Source organism: Haematobia irritans, chromosome 4, assembly GCF_050003625.1.
Source record: "Haematobia irritans isolate KBUSLIRL chromosome 4, ASM5000362v1, whole genome shotgun sequence".
Classification (NCBI taxonomy): domain Eukaryota; kingdom Metazoa; phylum Arthropoda; class Insecta; order Diptera; family Muscidae; genus Haematobia; species Haematobia irritans.
This window is the reverse complement of record NC_134400.1, coordinates 14,906,950-14,923,879: the sequence shown is the minus strand read 5'-3', so window position 1 is coordinate 14,923,879 and position 16,930 is coordinate 14,906,950. Positions and strand designations below refer to the sequence as shown.

The 16,930-nt window shown below is 34.0% G+C and overlaps 4 protein-coding genes across 6 annotated transcripts; 2 read left to right on the top strand and 2 right to left on the bottom strand.

The window, feature by feature from the left end:
* Nucleotides 1–675: 675 nt before the first annotated feature.
* Nipped-B (Nipped-B cohesin loading factor) lies at nucleotides 676–7,333 on the top strand. Of its 2 annotated transcripts, none has more exons than XM_075308387.1 (2): nucleotides 676–746; nucleotides 817–7,333. In XM_075308387.1, the coding sequence occupies exon 2, from the start codon at nucleotides 1,039–1,041 to the stop codon at nucleotides 7,135–7,137; it is 6,099 nt and encodes a 2,032-aa protein (XP_075164502.1). In that variant the 5' UTR covers nucleotides 676–746; nucleotides 817–1,038; the 3' UTR covers nucleotides 7,138–7,333. The 2 variants fall into 2 exon arrangements, with proteins under 2 accessions (XP_075164502.1, XP_075164503.1); XM_075308388.1 differs by having other exon boundaries at nucleotides 712–746; nucleotides 812–7,333.
* Nucleotides 7,334–9,880: 2,547 nt separating this feature from the next.
* Ufd1 (ubiquitin fusion-degradation 1-like) lies at nucleotides 9,881–11,300 on the top strand. Of its 2 annotated transcripts, none has more exons than XM_075304598.1 (5): nucleotides 9,881–10,020; nucleotides 10,081–10,207; nucleotides 10,279–10,706; nucleotides 10,776–10,958; nucleotides 11,020–11,300. In XM_075304598.1, the coding sequence occupies exons 1-5, from the start codon at nucleotides 10,018–10,020 to the stop codon at nucleotides 11,182–11,184; spliced, it is 906 nt and encodes a 301-aa protein (XP_075160713.1). In that variant the 5' UTR covers nucleotides 9,881–10,017; the 3' UTR covers nucleotides 11,185–11,300. The 2 variants fall into 2 exon arrangements, with proteins under 2 accessions (XP_075160713.1, XP_075160714.1); XM_075304599.1 differs by having other exon boundaries at nucleotides 9,930–10,020; nucleotides 10,087–10,207.
* Nucleotides 11,218–12,403, bottom strand: mRpL2 (mitochondrial ribosomal protein L2). The gene is made up of 3 exons (XM_075304600.1): nucleotides 11,832–12,403; nucleotides 11,555–11,767; nucleotides 11,218–11,483 (listed from the first exon to the last, which is right to left on the bottom strand). Exons 1-3 carry the CDS (start codon nucleotides 12,310–12,312, stop codon nucleotides 11,278–11,280), a joined length of 900 nt encoding a protein of 299 aa, XP_075160715.1. The 5' UTR covers nucleotides 12,313–12,403; the 3' UTR covers nucleotides 11,218–11,277.
* A 2,509-nt stretch (nucleotides 12,404–14,912) lies between these two features.
* LOC142236064 (uncharacterized) lies at nucleotides 14,913–15,778 on the bottom strand. Its single transcript, XM_075307326.1, has one exon. The coding sequence runs from the start codon at nucleotides 15,700–15,702 to the stop codon at nucleotides 15,139–15,141; it is 564 nt and encodes a 187-aa protein (XP_075163441.1). The 5' UTR covers nucleotides 15,703–15,778; the 3' UTR covers nucleotides 14,913–15,138.
* Between the last annotated feature and the right edge of the window lie 1,152 nt (nucleotides 15,779–16,930).

Below are 16,930 nucleotides of genomic sequence, written 5' to 3'. Positions count from 1 at the left end.
GAAAGGTTGATCCCCATGTACGATAAAACTTTTTGCTTTCTATGATCGCAGACACATTTTCTTAATAGGAAAAAGTTGACTTGTCCAATCATAGAAAATTTTCAGAAATAAAGTATGAAATTATTAAGGTTTTGATTCCAAATGCATAACCTTCTCCAGCGCAAAATTGTGATAGTGTTTCTTATGGAAGGAAGGGAGCCACCGTGGTGCAATGGTTAGCATGCCCACCTTGCATACACAAGGTCGTGGGTTCGATTCCTGCTACGACCGAACACCAAAAAGTTTTTCAGCGGTGGATTATCCCACCTCAGTAATGCTGGTGACATTTCTGAGGGTTTCAAAGCTTCTCTAAGTGGTTTCACTGCAATGCGGAACGCCGTTCGGACTCGGCTATAAAAAGGAGGTCCCTTGTCATTGAGCTTAACATGGAATCGGGCAGCACTCAGTGATAAGAGAGAAGTTCACCAATGTGGTATCACAATGGACTGAATAGTCTAAGTGAGCCTGATACATCGGGCTGCCACATAACCTAATATATGGAAGGAAACTGTATATTGTCGATAATAATGGAACCCGTTGTGTACAATATGCTACATTTTCACGAAAGCATTCGAAAGTACCACAATTAGTCAACTATGTGCGTTTGGTACTTTTCCAACTCAAAAAGTTCCAACGCATCAAAGTACCATCACTGCTGTGTATTTGTGTTGTAAAATTTGAGTACAGTGAAACTTTGTTGTTTAATGGTAATTTTGATCAGATATTCGATTTTTTATGATCATAATGAAATATTTTTGTGTTTTATTGCCAGTGCAGACGTGATTTATTATGAAAGAAATTTAAAAGGAGGATTATATCCACATCCAAATTACGGAGTGTTTGTCCACCACTAAAGGCACAAAATCGGCTGCTGGCTTGCTTGCTGTACAACAGTTAAAACGAAAGAAAAAAATCATTGTTAAGATATTCCTAAATGCATACATACGTTCTGAATTTAGACACGAATAACAAGGCAAACATATTAGCTATAGTTTCGACATGAGTGAACGCGAGATTCCCAGTGTACCGGTGACGACATTGGCTGGCCTTACAAGTTTATCAGATCTACTAAGTGAATTGCCAGTTTCCGAGTGTTTTGGAAGCTCGAAATCGTTTAACAAATCCCTTCTATTTCACACACTGGTTGCTAGCGAATCGAAGAATTTGCTATCATTGCGAGATGACGAATTAACCAAGCAACTTGTTTGTGCTATAGGCAAAACCAATCCTGAAGAAATAGATCTTAAACCGGAATATTCGGTCCAACCTTTGAATGCGACACCAAATATACATACATATCCTGAATTATTGCAAGGAATATATAATTTTCATCCTACTGTGTTCAATACTTCAAAAAAGGTATTAACAGGAAATGAGAATGAAGCGTCACAACATTATGTACATGGTGGTGGCGGTTCCGATAAGTCCAACAACTTAATTTCACAGGGAGGAAGTATTGGTCAGATGCCATACAACCAAGAGGCAAGTAATATTGGTCTTCTTAATTCTAACTTAGCAGGCAACGAGGGGTACAAAGGCGACATGGTAGATTCCACACAAGCAAATCAATGTAACTTATTGGGAACACCAATGAATAGCAGTTATACCATACAGCCAGAACCAGAAAAGATGGAGGTTGAAACCGTCACAGAACCAAAAACAGATGCACAAACACCAAGCAACGAAGGGGTATCGAATTATGCAAATAAAATGACCGCATATGCTTTGGAAACCCCCAATAATATTGCAGAAGCCCAATGTGATAATGAACAACCGGCTGCGGCAACTTCATCTGATGGCTCTTCAAAAGCTGCTCGTCCCTTGGTACGTATCAAGCGTCTAAAGACCGAAGAGGTGCGCCTTATGAAGGAGAGCATTAAAGAGTTTGTGCAAAAGGTTCCGCATACTACCACCGCAAAGAAACCGGATGAAATAAAAACGGAAATTCCAGAGGCTAAAAAAGCAGAACCCGCAAATGAATCTGTCACCCAGCCAAAAGCAGAGTCTTCTCAAACACAAAATACTGACATTAAAATAAAGACAGTAGATGATACTTTCAATGCCATGAAGGCCAATGAAAGGCAGACCACATCAAAGAGGAGGCTACCAGTATCAATTGATGATATACCACCAGAAGAGATTTATTCAAAGCCCAAAATGCGTCGAGTGGAACGGGTTTTGTCTTTGCTTCCACCAAAATGTTCCAAAGACGATGTGGTCCGTTCTCAAACATATCAGCAATTTATGCGATATATGGAACAAATTATTGAACAGCTTGATGATACGGAATCCCCCAATTTCGAGTCAGACGAAGTGGATGAAAACATTGAGTGCATCTCTTCAAAGATGTTGAATGCCATGAGCAAGGATGTGGCAAAGCTAAAAGCTAAGAATGCCCTAGATCTGGTACCAAAAAACAAACTTACCTTGCTAATCAATTATGCCATGCGTAATGTGTACTTAGCAAAAAATTATTCTTGCGGCCCCGACGACGAAGATGAAATAGTTGACGATGATGTCATGGACAAGATCCTAAATGCCCTTGAAGCTTGTCTCCTGGTTTGCAATATTTACTCAACCGTCAATGACCTAAAATTCTTACAGGAGGATAATATCGCTCTCATTATCAAATTTATTCAGTTCCAATTGCGAGAAACGCTATTTCCCTCATACGATCCAGTGTACACGGTGAAGAGTGTACACAAGAATGAGAGTAAAAAGAAATCGAAGAGCCATCAAAATCATAGCAGGAATTTACATTTGTTATATTCCAAAGTTGTTGAGCTGATGAAAGTCTTCGTTACGCTTTTCGATAAGTGCATTTTTGTTGATACCATTGTCTTGCCATTGTCTGCTCTATCCATTGAGCCATTTTTCGTCGACAATATAGAAACATTGCAATTTGTATGCCTTGAGTTGGTTACCACTATATTCCGGAAAGAGCATTACGAAAAGATACGTAGCAGCATTCTGGGAGATATTCTATCGTCCATTGATCGTTTGCCCTCATCGAAGAGGAATCTACGGCCGTTTAAGGTAACCAATAATGGAGGAAATATTCAAATGGTAACAGCTTTAGTGCTGCAACTGATTCAATGTGCAACAATCCTTCCGGATTCATTGTGCTCCAGTGAGTATGACAACAAGAAAACGAGTGAATTGGAAAACAAAGAGGGTACTTCAAAGGCCAAAAAGGATAACTCTGATGTGGTTGTATTGAAGAAATACGATGTAGCAGTGAGCATTGGTGGCAACTTCCTCACCACGTTTCTGAACAAGTGCAAGTCTCGCAGCAATGAAACTGATTTCCGACCCTTATTTGAAAATTTTATTCACGATTTGCTATCGACCGTGAATAAGCCAGAATGGCCTGCTTCAGAGTTGCTTCTTTCGCTATTGGGTACAATGTTGGTACGCTATGTCTCGGACAAATCGATTGAACAGAGTATTCGGTTAGTCTCCCTGGACTATTTGGGTATTGTAGCATCACGTCTACGTAAAGACACTGTGGAATCGCGATGCAAAGTAAATATAATTGACTCGATGATCAAATCTATTAAGGTCGAGCAGGAGAGAGAGGGAGATCTATTGGAAACGAAAAACAATAAAATTCAACTGGACCAAGAGGAGGAGTGCACAGAATTTCTGCAAAAAATTCTATTGGATTTTTTGGCTGTCAATGCCCAGGAAGAAAATTTGATTTGGGATTATGCTCGGCATTTTTACCTAGTCCAATGGTATCGCGATGTTATTTATCAACGCCGTAAGATTGCCGAAGGGGATAAAAAGTACGCAAGTCGAAAGAAAACAACCAAGAATAGACATAAACGGGGTCATCTAAAGGCAACATCATCCGATTCTTCAGCTGGAGAAAGCGATGCCGAGAACGATGAGGACAAAATTACAATTGACGTCGACAACCATAATTCATCTGTTGTGGATCAAGAATTGAATCTGGAGATTTTTAAAATCTTGGAAGAGCGTAAAAGTTATCTTCTGTCGAAGATAAGACCATACACTTCTCCTGCTGATATCAATAATCATGCTACACAACATATCAAGACGTATATTGACTATAATAATGCCCAGCTAATAGCACAATATTTGGGAGCAAAAAGGCCATTTAGCCAATCGTTTGATGGTTATCTCAAAAAAATTATACTCGTTGTAAACGAACCTTCAATTGCTGTCCGAACCAGGGCTATGAAATGTTTAGCAAATATTGTCGAAGTGGATCCCATGGTATTGAAGCGCAAGGACATGCAAGTTGGTGTTAACCAGAAGTTTTTGGACGCAGCTATTTCGGTACGAGAAGCTGCCGTTGATTTGGTTGGAAAATTCGTATTAAGCAATGAGGAATTAATAGATCAGTATTACGACATGTTGTCCACAAGAATACTGGATACCGGAGTATCTGTAAGAAAACGCGTAATTAAGATACTTCGTGATATATGCATAGAATATCCCGATTTTAAGAAAATTCCCGAAATTTGCGTTAAAATGATACGACGTGTGAATGACGAGGAAGGCATACAGAAACTTGTGACGGAAGTTTTCATGAAAATGTGGTTTACGCCGTGCAACAAAAACGATAAACATGGAATTCTAAGAAAAATCAATCAGATAATCGATGTGGTCAATACGGCCCACGATACCGGAACAAGTTGGTTAGAGGGTTTATTGAATAGCATTTTCCAGCCTAAAGAGAATATGCTAAAAGGTGATGGTAGCTCACAAGAACCTGTTAAGAAAAATACAGAGCCACCACAAGAAATCATCCTCGCCTGTCAACAATTAGCCGATGGTCTTGTAGACAGACTCATCGAATTAGAAGATACTGATAATGAACGTATGCTGGGCTGTGTAACCACATTACATTTATTAGCCAAAGTCCGTCCTCAGTTGCTGGTGAGGCATGCTATAACTATTGAGCCCTATTTGAATATCAAATGCCATCCATCCACTGCTCCAAAATTCATATGTGCTGTTGCCGATATACTGGAAAAGGTTGTGCCGCTCGTTAACAATGCCAGTGAATCATTTCTAGCTTCGTTAGAGGAACATTTAATGTTGCTCGTGGTATCGTTGAATCAAGCCGTAGTATCCAGCTGTGTCTCCTGCTTGGGTGCTGTCGTCAACAAAATCACCAAGAATTTCAAACTTATTCGAGATTGCTTTCAGAAATTTTACCGCATATTGGACTACAGTCGAAATCAAGTTTCCCAAAATAATCAGACCTTTGAGAATATATACACACCCATGTTTCGCCGTAGCCTATTCACCATTGGCATATTGATGCGACATTTTGATTTTAAAGCTCCCCATGTGATTGGGGACACGAATAGTTTATCGCCAACCATATGTGATGATGTTTTCGAGTGTATTATGTTCTTCAGCACATGTTCCAACTATGAAATTCGCAAGCAATCTCTTATAGCGTTGGGCTCGTTTTGTGTAATGAACGACAACTATCTAATTCGACCGGAGCTAAAGCAATTCTACTGTGATATTCTGATTTCAGAGAAAATCAAAGCCAGCATCAAAATCATATGTATGCGCAATATCTGGGTTTACCTAACGGAATCGGAAATGAACATGTACAATAGGGAGAAGGAGTGGGAGAAACAGGCTCAAAATGAGGACCTTAAAGAAATGAATGATGTCTCATCGGGCATGGCAAGTCGTGTCATTCAATTGTATTTGCAGGAAATCTTAGATTGTTTCCTCAATCGAGATGACGCTGTACGTCTATGGGCTGTTAAAGTGGTGCAAATAGTCCTACGGCAAGGTCTGGTTCATCCAGTGCGTATGGTACCCTATTTGATTTGCCTCAGTACGGATAGTAAACTCGAGGCTGCCCATCGGGCCGATGCTTTGCTTAAGGAAATCGACAGATCGTACTCTGGATTTGTTAATATGAAAGTCCAATTTGGATTACAGCTATGCTTTAAACTGCAAGAAGTATTGCAACATGAAAGCAATTCAAAAAGTGGCATCATTCGGGGTTACGTCAAACGTGAGTCTGATGTATTGCCCACTGCTCTGAACGACTTTCTCTACACCCTATTGCGAGCAACTAAACCCCAGAGGCGAGCCTTAGTTCAGACCGTAACCAAACAATTTGATGATCAGAAGACATCTTTGCGTCAAATGCTTTATATTGCCGACAATTTGGCTTATTTTCCTTATGCAGTACAAGATGAGCCATTGTACTTGATCCATCAAATCGATTTGCTAATATCTATGGCTGGCACCAATATATTGGCAACAATAAAAGAATGTTTGAAACCCAGCGAGCGGCAAGTAGATGTTCTAGATGACGATGATGATGAGGAGGACCCCGAAGTTCTTTTAAAACGTTTGCCGGAAAATACATCGGAAATTCAGAGATGCATTATGTCCGCACAAGCTTGTATGCTACTTTTGATATTAAAAGATCACTTAAAAGATATGTACAATATAACCGATAGTAAGATATCAAGATATTCACCTTCGGAACCGAAACTATATGAAAAAGCAGTCACGAGGAAAAATGTACCAGACTTCAATCCAGTAACGACCATCGATGTAATAAAGAAACAGCATGACCAAAAATTTGTGTCACAGTCCAATGGAGTCGATGTCAATCCTCTAACAGATGAGGATAAAATGGATATGGTGCTTAAATATTTAGATTTCAAAAAGCTAATGTTAAAACTTGATCCCGAAGATGTCGATTCCGAGGAAGATTTACGTGAGAAAGCAAAATTAAGCAATGTTGTAAGAACTGACCTGTCTCCTATGTCTGTATTGAATTCAACCGAAGCGCAACAACAACAACAGCAGCAGCAGCAACAACAACAGCAAAATGATAATGGGAATAGTGGAAATGTGCCAGCAGTTCTGACACCATCCCTGAATTCCAAAAATGTCAACTATCCAATCACATCTAATTCTCCAGACAAGGAAAATCCCGTTACTCCAGTATCAAGAAATACAAAAACGATAAGCAGCGCAATGAAATCGTCAGTGCGGAAGCAATCACTTCGGACAAAACGCAAGAAACGGAAAATCTCATCGGATGAAGATGAAGAATACACTGACAGCGAGTGTGCGTAGAATATATAAGTCTAATTTCTTGTACAATATAAGATTATCACCAACCAATGTTATACAGATACCATGTACTAAATTTTTTAGGCTAAGTCGTTCGAATCATTGTTTCTATTAAAATACATGTAACAAACCAATGGGGAGTAATCCTTAAGAGCCGAGGTCAAAAATTAAAACGAAACAAAAAATATTAAAATATAAACTTTTGTATTATTTAAGGACGATTATGATGGGCTGAGGAAATCACACAGACTACAGTACCATACCATCTCAAATTCTTCAAATGTGTAGGGTTTATGTTCCCATATATATTTATTTAAATCTGAACCAATTTGGACTTAGCAGTGGCAATTTTACAATGAAAATGTGGGTATTTTGGCAATATTTGCCCAAATCGGAAGGATTTATATATGGGGGCTTTGTCTAAATCTGAGTCGGTTTTGACCAAACATAGCACACATTTCTCAAATTTTAATAGTAGTCTATGTGCAAAATTTCAAAATTGTCGCAGTGAAACTTTGATCTCCGGTGGTCATATATAAGTCTAAATCGGGTGAAAGGTATAAATGGGCGCTTTATTTTAATATGAACCCATTTTGTCTAAATTCGGCACACTTTCAGTTGTATTCCTTGAGCAAAATTTGTCACAATTTATTTTTATATAAAATGTCAAAATTTTATTTCTATAGAAAAATTTGTCAACATTTTATTTCTATAGAAAATTTTGTCAAAATTTTATTTCTATAGAAAATTTTGTCAAAATTTTATTTATATAGAAAATTTTGTCAAAATTTTTATCTATAGAAAATTTTGTCAAAATTTTATTTCTATAGAAAATTTTGTCAACATTTTATTTCTATAGAAAATTTTGTCAACATTTTATTTCTATAGAAAATTTTGTCAAAATTTTATTTCTATAGAAAATTTTGTCAAAATTTTATTTCTATAGAAAATTTTGTCAACATTTTATTTCTATAGAAAATTTTGTCAACATTTTATTTCTATAGAAAATTTTGTCAACATTTTATTTCTATAGAAAATTTTGTCAAAATTTTATTTCTATAGAAAATTTTGTCAAAATTTTGTTTCTATAGAAAATTTTGTCAAAATTTTATTTATATAGAAAATTTTGTCAAAATTTTTATCTATAGAAAATTTTGTCAAAATTTTATTTCTATAGAAAATTTTGTCAACATTTTATTTCTATAGAAAATTTTGTCAACATTTTATTTCTATAGAAAATTTTGTCAAAATTTTATTTCTATAGAAAATTTTGTCAAAATTTTATTTCTATAGAAAATTTTGTCAACATTTTATTTCTATAGAAAATTTTGTCAACATTTTATTTCTATAGAAAATTTTGTCAACATTTTATTTCTATAGAAAATTTTGTCAAAATTTTATTTCTATAGAAAATTTTGTCAACATTTTATTTCTATAGAAAATTTTGTCAACATTTTATTTCTATAGAGAATTTTGTCAATATTTTATTTCTATAGAAAATTTTGTCAACATTTTATTTCTATAGAGAATTTTGTCAATATTTTATTTCTATAGAGAATTTTGTCAAAATTTTATTTATATAGAAAATTTTGTCACAATTTTATTTCTATAGAAAATGTCAAAATTTCTATAGAAAATGTTGTCAAAATTTATTTCTATAGAAAATTTTGTCAACATTTAATTTCTATAGAAAATTTTGTCAAAATTTTAATTTCATAGAAACTTTTCTCAAAATTTTATTTCTATAGGAAATTTTGTCAAAATTTGATTTCTATAGACAATTTTGTCAAAATTTGATTTCTATAGAAAATTTTGTCAACATATTATTTCTATAGAAATAATATGATGCCCTCGTTGCAGTCGGGTCTACGGCCCGGGGCGGACACAGGGTTTTCAACCCTGTCCAAGGACTGCAAACCCCCATTTGGAGTATGCTTATTTCCCGAAAAACTCGAAAATACCAACTCCAAAGGGCTACAACAACAACAACATAGAAAATTTTGTCAAAATTTTATTTCTATAGAAAAATTTGTCAAAATTTTAATTCTAGGACAAAATTTTGTCAAAATTTTATATTTATAAAAAATTTTGTCAAAATTTTATATCAATAAAAATTTTTGCAAAAATTTTATTTCTATAGAAAATGTTGTCGAAATTTTATTTCTATGGAAAATTTTCTGAAAATTTTATTTCTATAGAAATTTTTCTCAAAATTTATTTCTATAGAAACTTTTCTCAAAAATTTATTTCTATTGAAAATTTTGCCAAAATTTTATTTCTATAGAAACTTTTCTCAAAATTTTATTTCAGAAAATGTATTAAATAAAATTTTGTCAAAATTTATTTCTATAGAAAATTTTGTCAAAATTTTAATTCTATAGAAAATTTTTTCAAAATTTTAATTCTATTTTTTTCGATAATGTGGTTTTGTGGGGTCTCAAAGTGGTATAGTTTAACTGTATTATTATTATGCGGTAATAAGGAATATCAAACTTGCCTTTGAAACAGGTGTGAGGTAAAAATCACCCAAGAATACTTTAAAAATGTATCTGTGCTATATTGAGTGCAAGTTCAGAAATGAACTTTTCCAATGAGTGAAGGATTGGGCTAATATTCAACGACGACCTCTCTTGCGTTTTGCCTGCTATGTAAGTGCGACATCTTGTTATACACATTTTCGTGATATATTTCACGTGAAATTTGGCAACTCTGTTCATTTGAAATTTTCATTCACAATAAAGTTGTTGTTTATTCTGCATTGTGAATAAAACATACAATGACAGGCAAGATAAAGTTATTGTGAATGATTCAAGGAATTATCATTAAACACGTAATTTGTTTGTATATTATCAACTTTATAAAGAAACTCAATCACTCATAAATATGGTAAGCAAAATTGAGCTATAAGCTGCATCTACTAATGTGGTAGCTATTGTGTATTTCAAGTTTCAGTTCAGTGGTTTCAATATGATGTTTCCCGAGGCTGGACGTAGTTTCAAAGCCTCGTATAAGTGTTTTTCCGTGTCCATGTTGCCTGGCAATGAAAGACAAGATGTTGAAAACGGAGGAAAAAGTAAGTGTATTTTATTTTTGCTACTAGATCCAATAATAACAATATTATGATCATTTCATTCCTCATTGTAGTTATTATGCCCCCATCTGCATTGGATTCGTTGACGCGATTGAATGTGGAGTACCCAATGCTATTCAAATTGATCAACAACAAAAAGGGACGTACATCGCATGCTGGAGTTTTGGAGTTTGTTGCTGATGAGGGTAAATGTTATTTACCCTATTGGATGATGGACAATCTTTTGTTAGGCGAGGGAGACATACTTACCATTGAAAGTGTTTCATTGCCAGTGGCCAAGTTTTCGAAATTTCAGCCTCATAGTACAGATTTTTTGGATATTACAAATCCAAAAGCTGTTTTGGAAAATGCTTTAAGAAATTTTGCTTGCCTCACTACCGGAGATGTTGTGGCCATTAAATACAACAAGAAAGTATATGAGTTATGTGTTTTGGAGACTAAACCGGGTAATGCTGTCAGCATTATTGAATGTGACATGAATGTAGGAAAACAAATTCGTATTTGTATTAAATGTTTTATGTATTTCATGAGTTCCCATGGTCCACTTTAGGTTGAGTTTGAGGCACCTGTGGGCTATAAGGAACCTACAACATCTAAGAAGTCGGAACCTGAAGAGGAACAGCCTCAAGACCATGTTATGGAAGAAGTTGTGGAGACATTTAAGGGCTCTGGTGTACGTTTAGATGGTAAAAAGAAAAAGGACAATCAATTGGACACCCCGGTTATCAAAAAGGTAATGTTGCTATAGCATTGAGTATAAAACCGTATTGATTACCTTAGTTTTGCTCTTACAGATATTGGCTCGAGGAGTTCCAGACTATGATTATAATTTCGGATATCTCAAATTTGATCGCTCTATCAAGCCAATAAGTGATCGTGTTGCGGAAATTGATTCTGGCCCCACAATTCAGGAAAATTTCCAGGGTGAAGGATTCTCCATGAAAAAATCCCGTAAATAAATGTCGGGTTCAAACCGGAGACTTATAAAACCATAGTTTTTAACAACAATATATTTTTAGTTCTAAAAAATGTAACCTTCTACAAAGTTTTCTTTATAAAGGAATTGTTAATTTTATAGCTTCCTCTGTTTTTGCTGGAGGTGGTGAAATTAGAGTCATGGGGGGTAATTTGCGTATCTTACGACCAAATCGACCATCCTTGCGTTGCCATAATCCAGATCTAGGACGATTGCCCAATAGTCTCATTCTTTGGGCAGATCCGATATGTTCTTTATTATGATCTATGTTGCTAACACGGCCTATATGAGAAAATAAATTAATATAAAATTTTTATATACATTATTTGGTTAGGCTCGGAAGTTTAGCTTACCCACGGTGGCCATACAAGTTTTCTCAAAGGCAAATTCACGTTTAGATGGCAATTGAACTACAACTTTATCGTCAAATTTCCTTAGGATAGTGCCATATGTGCCTGCCGCATGTATCATATGACAAGGATAACCTGGATTCTTTTCCAAATTATGTATTTTGGTTCCAACAGGCAATGCTCCCAACGGGTATGCATCGCCTTCGTTAGGACGAACTGTGAAAAAGTAGAAATGGACAATTGGTAATCGTAATATTGCAATTCTCATGTTCAGTGTCACCTGGTATTCTTGGAATAAAACGCGAAGTCTTTATGATATCGCCAGCTTTCATATTTTCAGTTGCCAATATGTATTTCAATTCATCGCCAACTCCCACCAATGCTATTTTGGCTGTTCTACAGCCATCTTCCATAATTTCGATTACCCTTTCTTCTTGGGCTGGCCCTTCAGCAGGACCCTCACGTACCCATTTTATCCAATGATATTTCTGTTTTATACCGCCACCTATACCTTTGGCTACAACACGACCTGTAACCGGATCTCTTCCAGCTAAGTGAGTTGTTTCCAATGGTTCTACTGTATACTCTTCTTTAAAGTGAACGATTCGTCTAAATTGTTGGCCATTGCCGGGTTTCGGTTTTTCCACATATTTGGTTTTATTTCTTAATTGTATTACTGCAATACTTGAGGTGTTGGTCAACAAACATTGTCTTTGTGTTTGTATAACACAATTTGCCATTAATCTAGTTAAATTATTCATTTTTTTATTTAATTCTAAGGGATTATTTAACAAAATTCTTCAACGAGCACCAAAATTTGACATATGTGTGATTTGCGATGTATACAAAAGATGCGAGATGCGGAAACACAAAAAGCATGGTAGATTAGTGGAGTAGTGTTCAATTCACAATGGTATACCATACCATTCGACCAAATTATTTTCAGAATGTGAGCGCCGTACAAATCATTCAATTTGCGATTAAAATAATTTATAATCGTGAATGACATTTGCTGTTTTTTTTCGAAAGAAGAAGGAAAGGTTAGGATGCCCGTCTTGCATATAGTTTTGACCGAACACCAAAACAATTTTCAGCGTTGGATTAACCCCTTCAATAATGCTGGTGACATTTCTGAGAAATTCAAAGCTTCCCTAAGTTGTTTACCACAATGTGAATCGCCTTTCGGACTCGGCTATGAAGACGGTATTCCATGTACTTGAGCTAAACATAGAATCGAGAACCACACATTGATAAGAGAGAATTTTGCCACTTGTGCTATCACAACGGACTTAATAAGCTTAAAACAAGTAAGGAAAGTCTAAAGTCGGACGGGGTCGACTATATTATACCCTGTACCACTTTGTAGATGTAGATATACATATATTTAAATCTGACCCGATCTGGACAAAATTTATTATAATTCTACAAATTCTATAGGCTTAAATTTTAAGTTGGCTAATGCCCTGGGGTGGAACACAATGTTGGTAAAAAAAATATGGGAAACATTTAAATCTGAACATAGTCGGAAGCAATTTTGCAAAAGTGTACGTATGATTCAACGGTCGATAGATATATATTAGAAATATAGGAAAATTGGAGTCATTTTTGCATGCTTTCGACTTAGCAGTGACGATTTTTCAAGGAAAATGTGGATATTTTGGCCGTTTTTGCCCAAATCGAACCGATTTCAACCAAATTTGACATGCATAGTAATTATGTTAATTCTACTCCATGTGTAAAATTTCACGTCAAGCAGAGTACAACTTTGGCCTCTGTGGTCATATTAGTGTAAATTGGGTGAAAGATATATATGGGAGCTATATCTATAACTGAACCGATCTCAATCAAATTTCGCACACTTGACAATACTACTAATTGTACTCCTTCTGCAAAATTAAAAAAAAAAACGGGGTAAAACTCTGGCTCGTGGGACCATATAAGTACATATCGGGCAAAATATATATATGGGAGCTATATCTATATCTAAACTGATTTCCACCAAATTTTGCACACTTTACTGTACGAATAATTGTACTCCTTCTGCAAAATTTCAAGCAAATCAGGGTAAAACTCTGGCTTGTGGGACCAAATAAGAGCATATGTATGGGAGCTATATCTAAATCTGAACCGATTTCTTCCAAAAACAATAGGGTTCTATTCTGACCTAAAACAGAAACTTGTGGCACATTTGAAGTCGATTGGACTAAAACTGCGACCTGGACTTTACAAAAATGTGTTCACAGACAGACCGGCATTGTTCTATCGACTCAGGGACCGATCCTGAGCAATATTGCCAGAGACATCATGTATCTACTTCGTCTCTTTCTGGGTGTTGCAAACATATGCCCTAACTAATAATAGCCTGTTCCACAGTGTGGCGCAGGGTATTAAAAGGCTGCGACTTTACCTAACCTAAGAACCTGCCTCATATGTAATTGGAACTAAAATTTCTTCAACCTCTGGTAAACTTGTAGTAGGCTACGAATAATGGCAGACCGTTCGTTTATTGTTTTGTCACAGATGGCGAAGCTCTCTTTATCAATGAATGTTCATGACAAACCGGGAGTGACAACTATTTCTCCACTGTCTGTCAAAGAACAATTTCCCGGGTGATTATAGTTACTTTCATAGAAGTTTGCTAAAAACAGCAGTTGGTGTTTGCTGTTTTATTCTGGTTCCTTGTGTGACACGGACAATTTGTAAAACTTTTAGATTCAAAACTGTTACCCAAAGTATTTTAAAGAACCAATATATGTAAATTTTATTTTATTTTAAATCTGTAGAAAAATTTTGTATAGAAATAAAATTTTGACAAATATTTCTTTAGAAATAAAATTTTGATAAAATTTTCTATAGAAATAAAATTTTGCAAAAATTTTCTATTGAAATAAAATTTTGCAAACATTTTCTATAGAAATAAAATGTTGACAAAATATTTTATAGAAATAAAATTTTGCAAAAATTTTCTATAGAAATAAAATTTTGCAAAAATTTTCTATAGAAATAAAATTTTGCTAAAATTTTCTATAGAAATAAAATTTTGCTAAAATTTTCTATAGAAATAAAATTTTGCAAATATTTTCTATAGAAATAAAATTTTTAAGATTCATTTTTCATAGTTTCGGCAATAGGTCGATTAAAAAACATAAAATTTATGATAGAAAATTTTTGCAAAATTGTATTTCAATAGAAATTATTTTTCAATTGGAAAAATAAAATTTTACAAAAATGTTTTATAGTAATTAAATTTTGGCAAAATGTTCTATTTCTTATATTTCTATCCTATAATATCCTCAAAAACTTCTAAATGCGATTGACAAATAATTAGTTAGAAAAAAAATTAAAAAGATTTTTTAACAAATACGAGACATATTCCTAATATTTTGTTTTTATTGTGTTACGGTAGCCCTTAGTTGAACTTTTTTGTTTGCTTCAGCCAAACTAGAACATGTTTAATGGTAATCAGATTTAAAAAAGCAGACAATGTTTGCTATTTCAGCAACCACTGACAGTTTTCCCTCTTTCAGCAGACTTCCAGGTGTTTTAACAGATTTCTGCTGCGTCTACTAGCAAATTGCTTGTCTTGTTTACGTCTTCAGTACATTCATAACTTCTGCTAGGAATTGTTTTACCTCAGGCTCTTGCATTAATGATTTCCTTTTCATGCTTAAAACCATAGCTAAAACATCAGGGCACTTTTCCTTTTCCCGAACGCCCGATCTTAATTCAGTGTCATGGCCTTCATCTTCGTCACCAGCGCTTATAGTTCCTGAATTGAAATTCTGTGAATGCATGCTTGTATCATCCTGTGAGTCTGGTGCAGTTGCTTGTTTTACTTTTTGTTTATTCTTTCGTTGTGTAGCCGGCGGTGTTGTAGCTGTCTTGGAATCATCCACTGTTATTGCCACTTTAGTAGTTTTATCAGTTCTTTTGTTATATGGCCTTTTCTGTCGCCCTTCTTTAACGTTAACATCCTTGGCTTGTTTGATATTTACAGAACTTGGTCCAGCTGTCTCCTCCGCTGACTCTTGTAGTCGCCTTTTTACATGAAAATTTAATTTTGCCCTTATATCGTAGGGTGATATTTCTTCAGATGGGGTCGGTGATGGTTCTCTTTTTATCATATGTATGTTAAGATTAGGATCACCCATTTTACTTGAAAACAAATAGATTCAATCAACTCGTATAGAAATGAAATAAACGAATGACATTAATTCCAATCAGTGATGGTAAATAAGTTAGAGCCAACCTTGCAACAAAAAGTACTTTTTACAATTAAAAAGGTATTTTTTGTCAGGTATACACTGTGGCAACTCTACAATATAATGGAGTAATCATATAACCGAAACAGTTTTCTACATCAAAAATGTTTTCGTACAATGAAGTATTTTGTAAAATAACGAAACTTCCAGCTTCGACAATACCTTTCGTTGACAAATCAAAAGTGGACACCGATGGCCGCCTAAATTCTGTCCACATTTTGGGATGTGCAGAAATGAGACGTTAATTGAATTTATTATAGAAAATTGTGTCAAAATTTTTTTATTCCATAGAAAAAAATATAGTTTTATTTCTATAGAAAATTTTCTCAAAATTTTATTTTTCTAGACAATTTTCTCAAATTTTTCTTTTATAGAAAATTTTGTCAAAATTTTATTTCTATAGAAAATTTTGTCAAAATTTTATTTCTATAGAAAATTTTGTCAAAATTTTATTTCTGTAGAACATTTTCTGAAAAATTTATTTCTATAGAAAATTTTCTGAAAATTTTATTTCTATAGAAAATTTTCTCAAAATTTTGTTTCTATAGAAAATTTTCTCAAAATTTTATTTCTATATACATAAAATTTTCTGAAAATTTTATTTCTATAGACAATTTTTTGAAAATTTTATTTCTACAAAAAATTTTCTGAAATTTGTTTTATAGAAAAATTTCTGAAAATTTTATTTTTATAGAAAATTTTGTGAAAATTTTATTTCTATAGAAAATTTTGTAAAAATTTTACTTCTATAGAAAATTTTGTGAAACTTTTCTTTCCATAGAAAATTTTGTCAAAATTTTATTTCTATAGAAAATTTTATTTTTATAGAAAATTTTATTTCTATATAAAATTTTATTTCTATAGAAAATTTTATTTCAATAGAAAATTTTGTCAAAATTTTATTTCTATAGAAAACGTTGTCAAAATTTTATTTCTATAGAAAATTTTGTCAAAATTTTATTTCCATGGAAAATTTTGTCAAAATATTATTTTTATAGAATATTTTGTCAAAATATTATTTTTATAGAACATTTTGTCAAAATTGTATTTGTTGTTTTTTGATTTCAGCTTAAAACCATGCATTGGCTAAACTACTAGTGTAGCTTAACCAACAGAG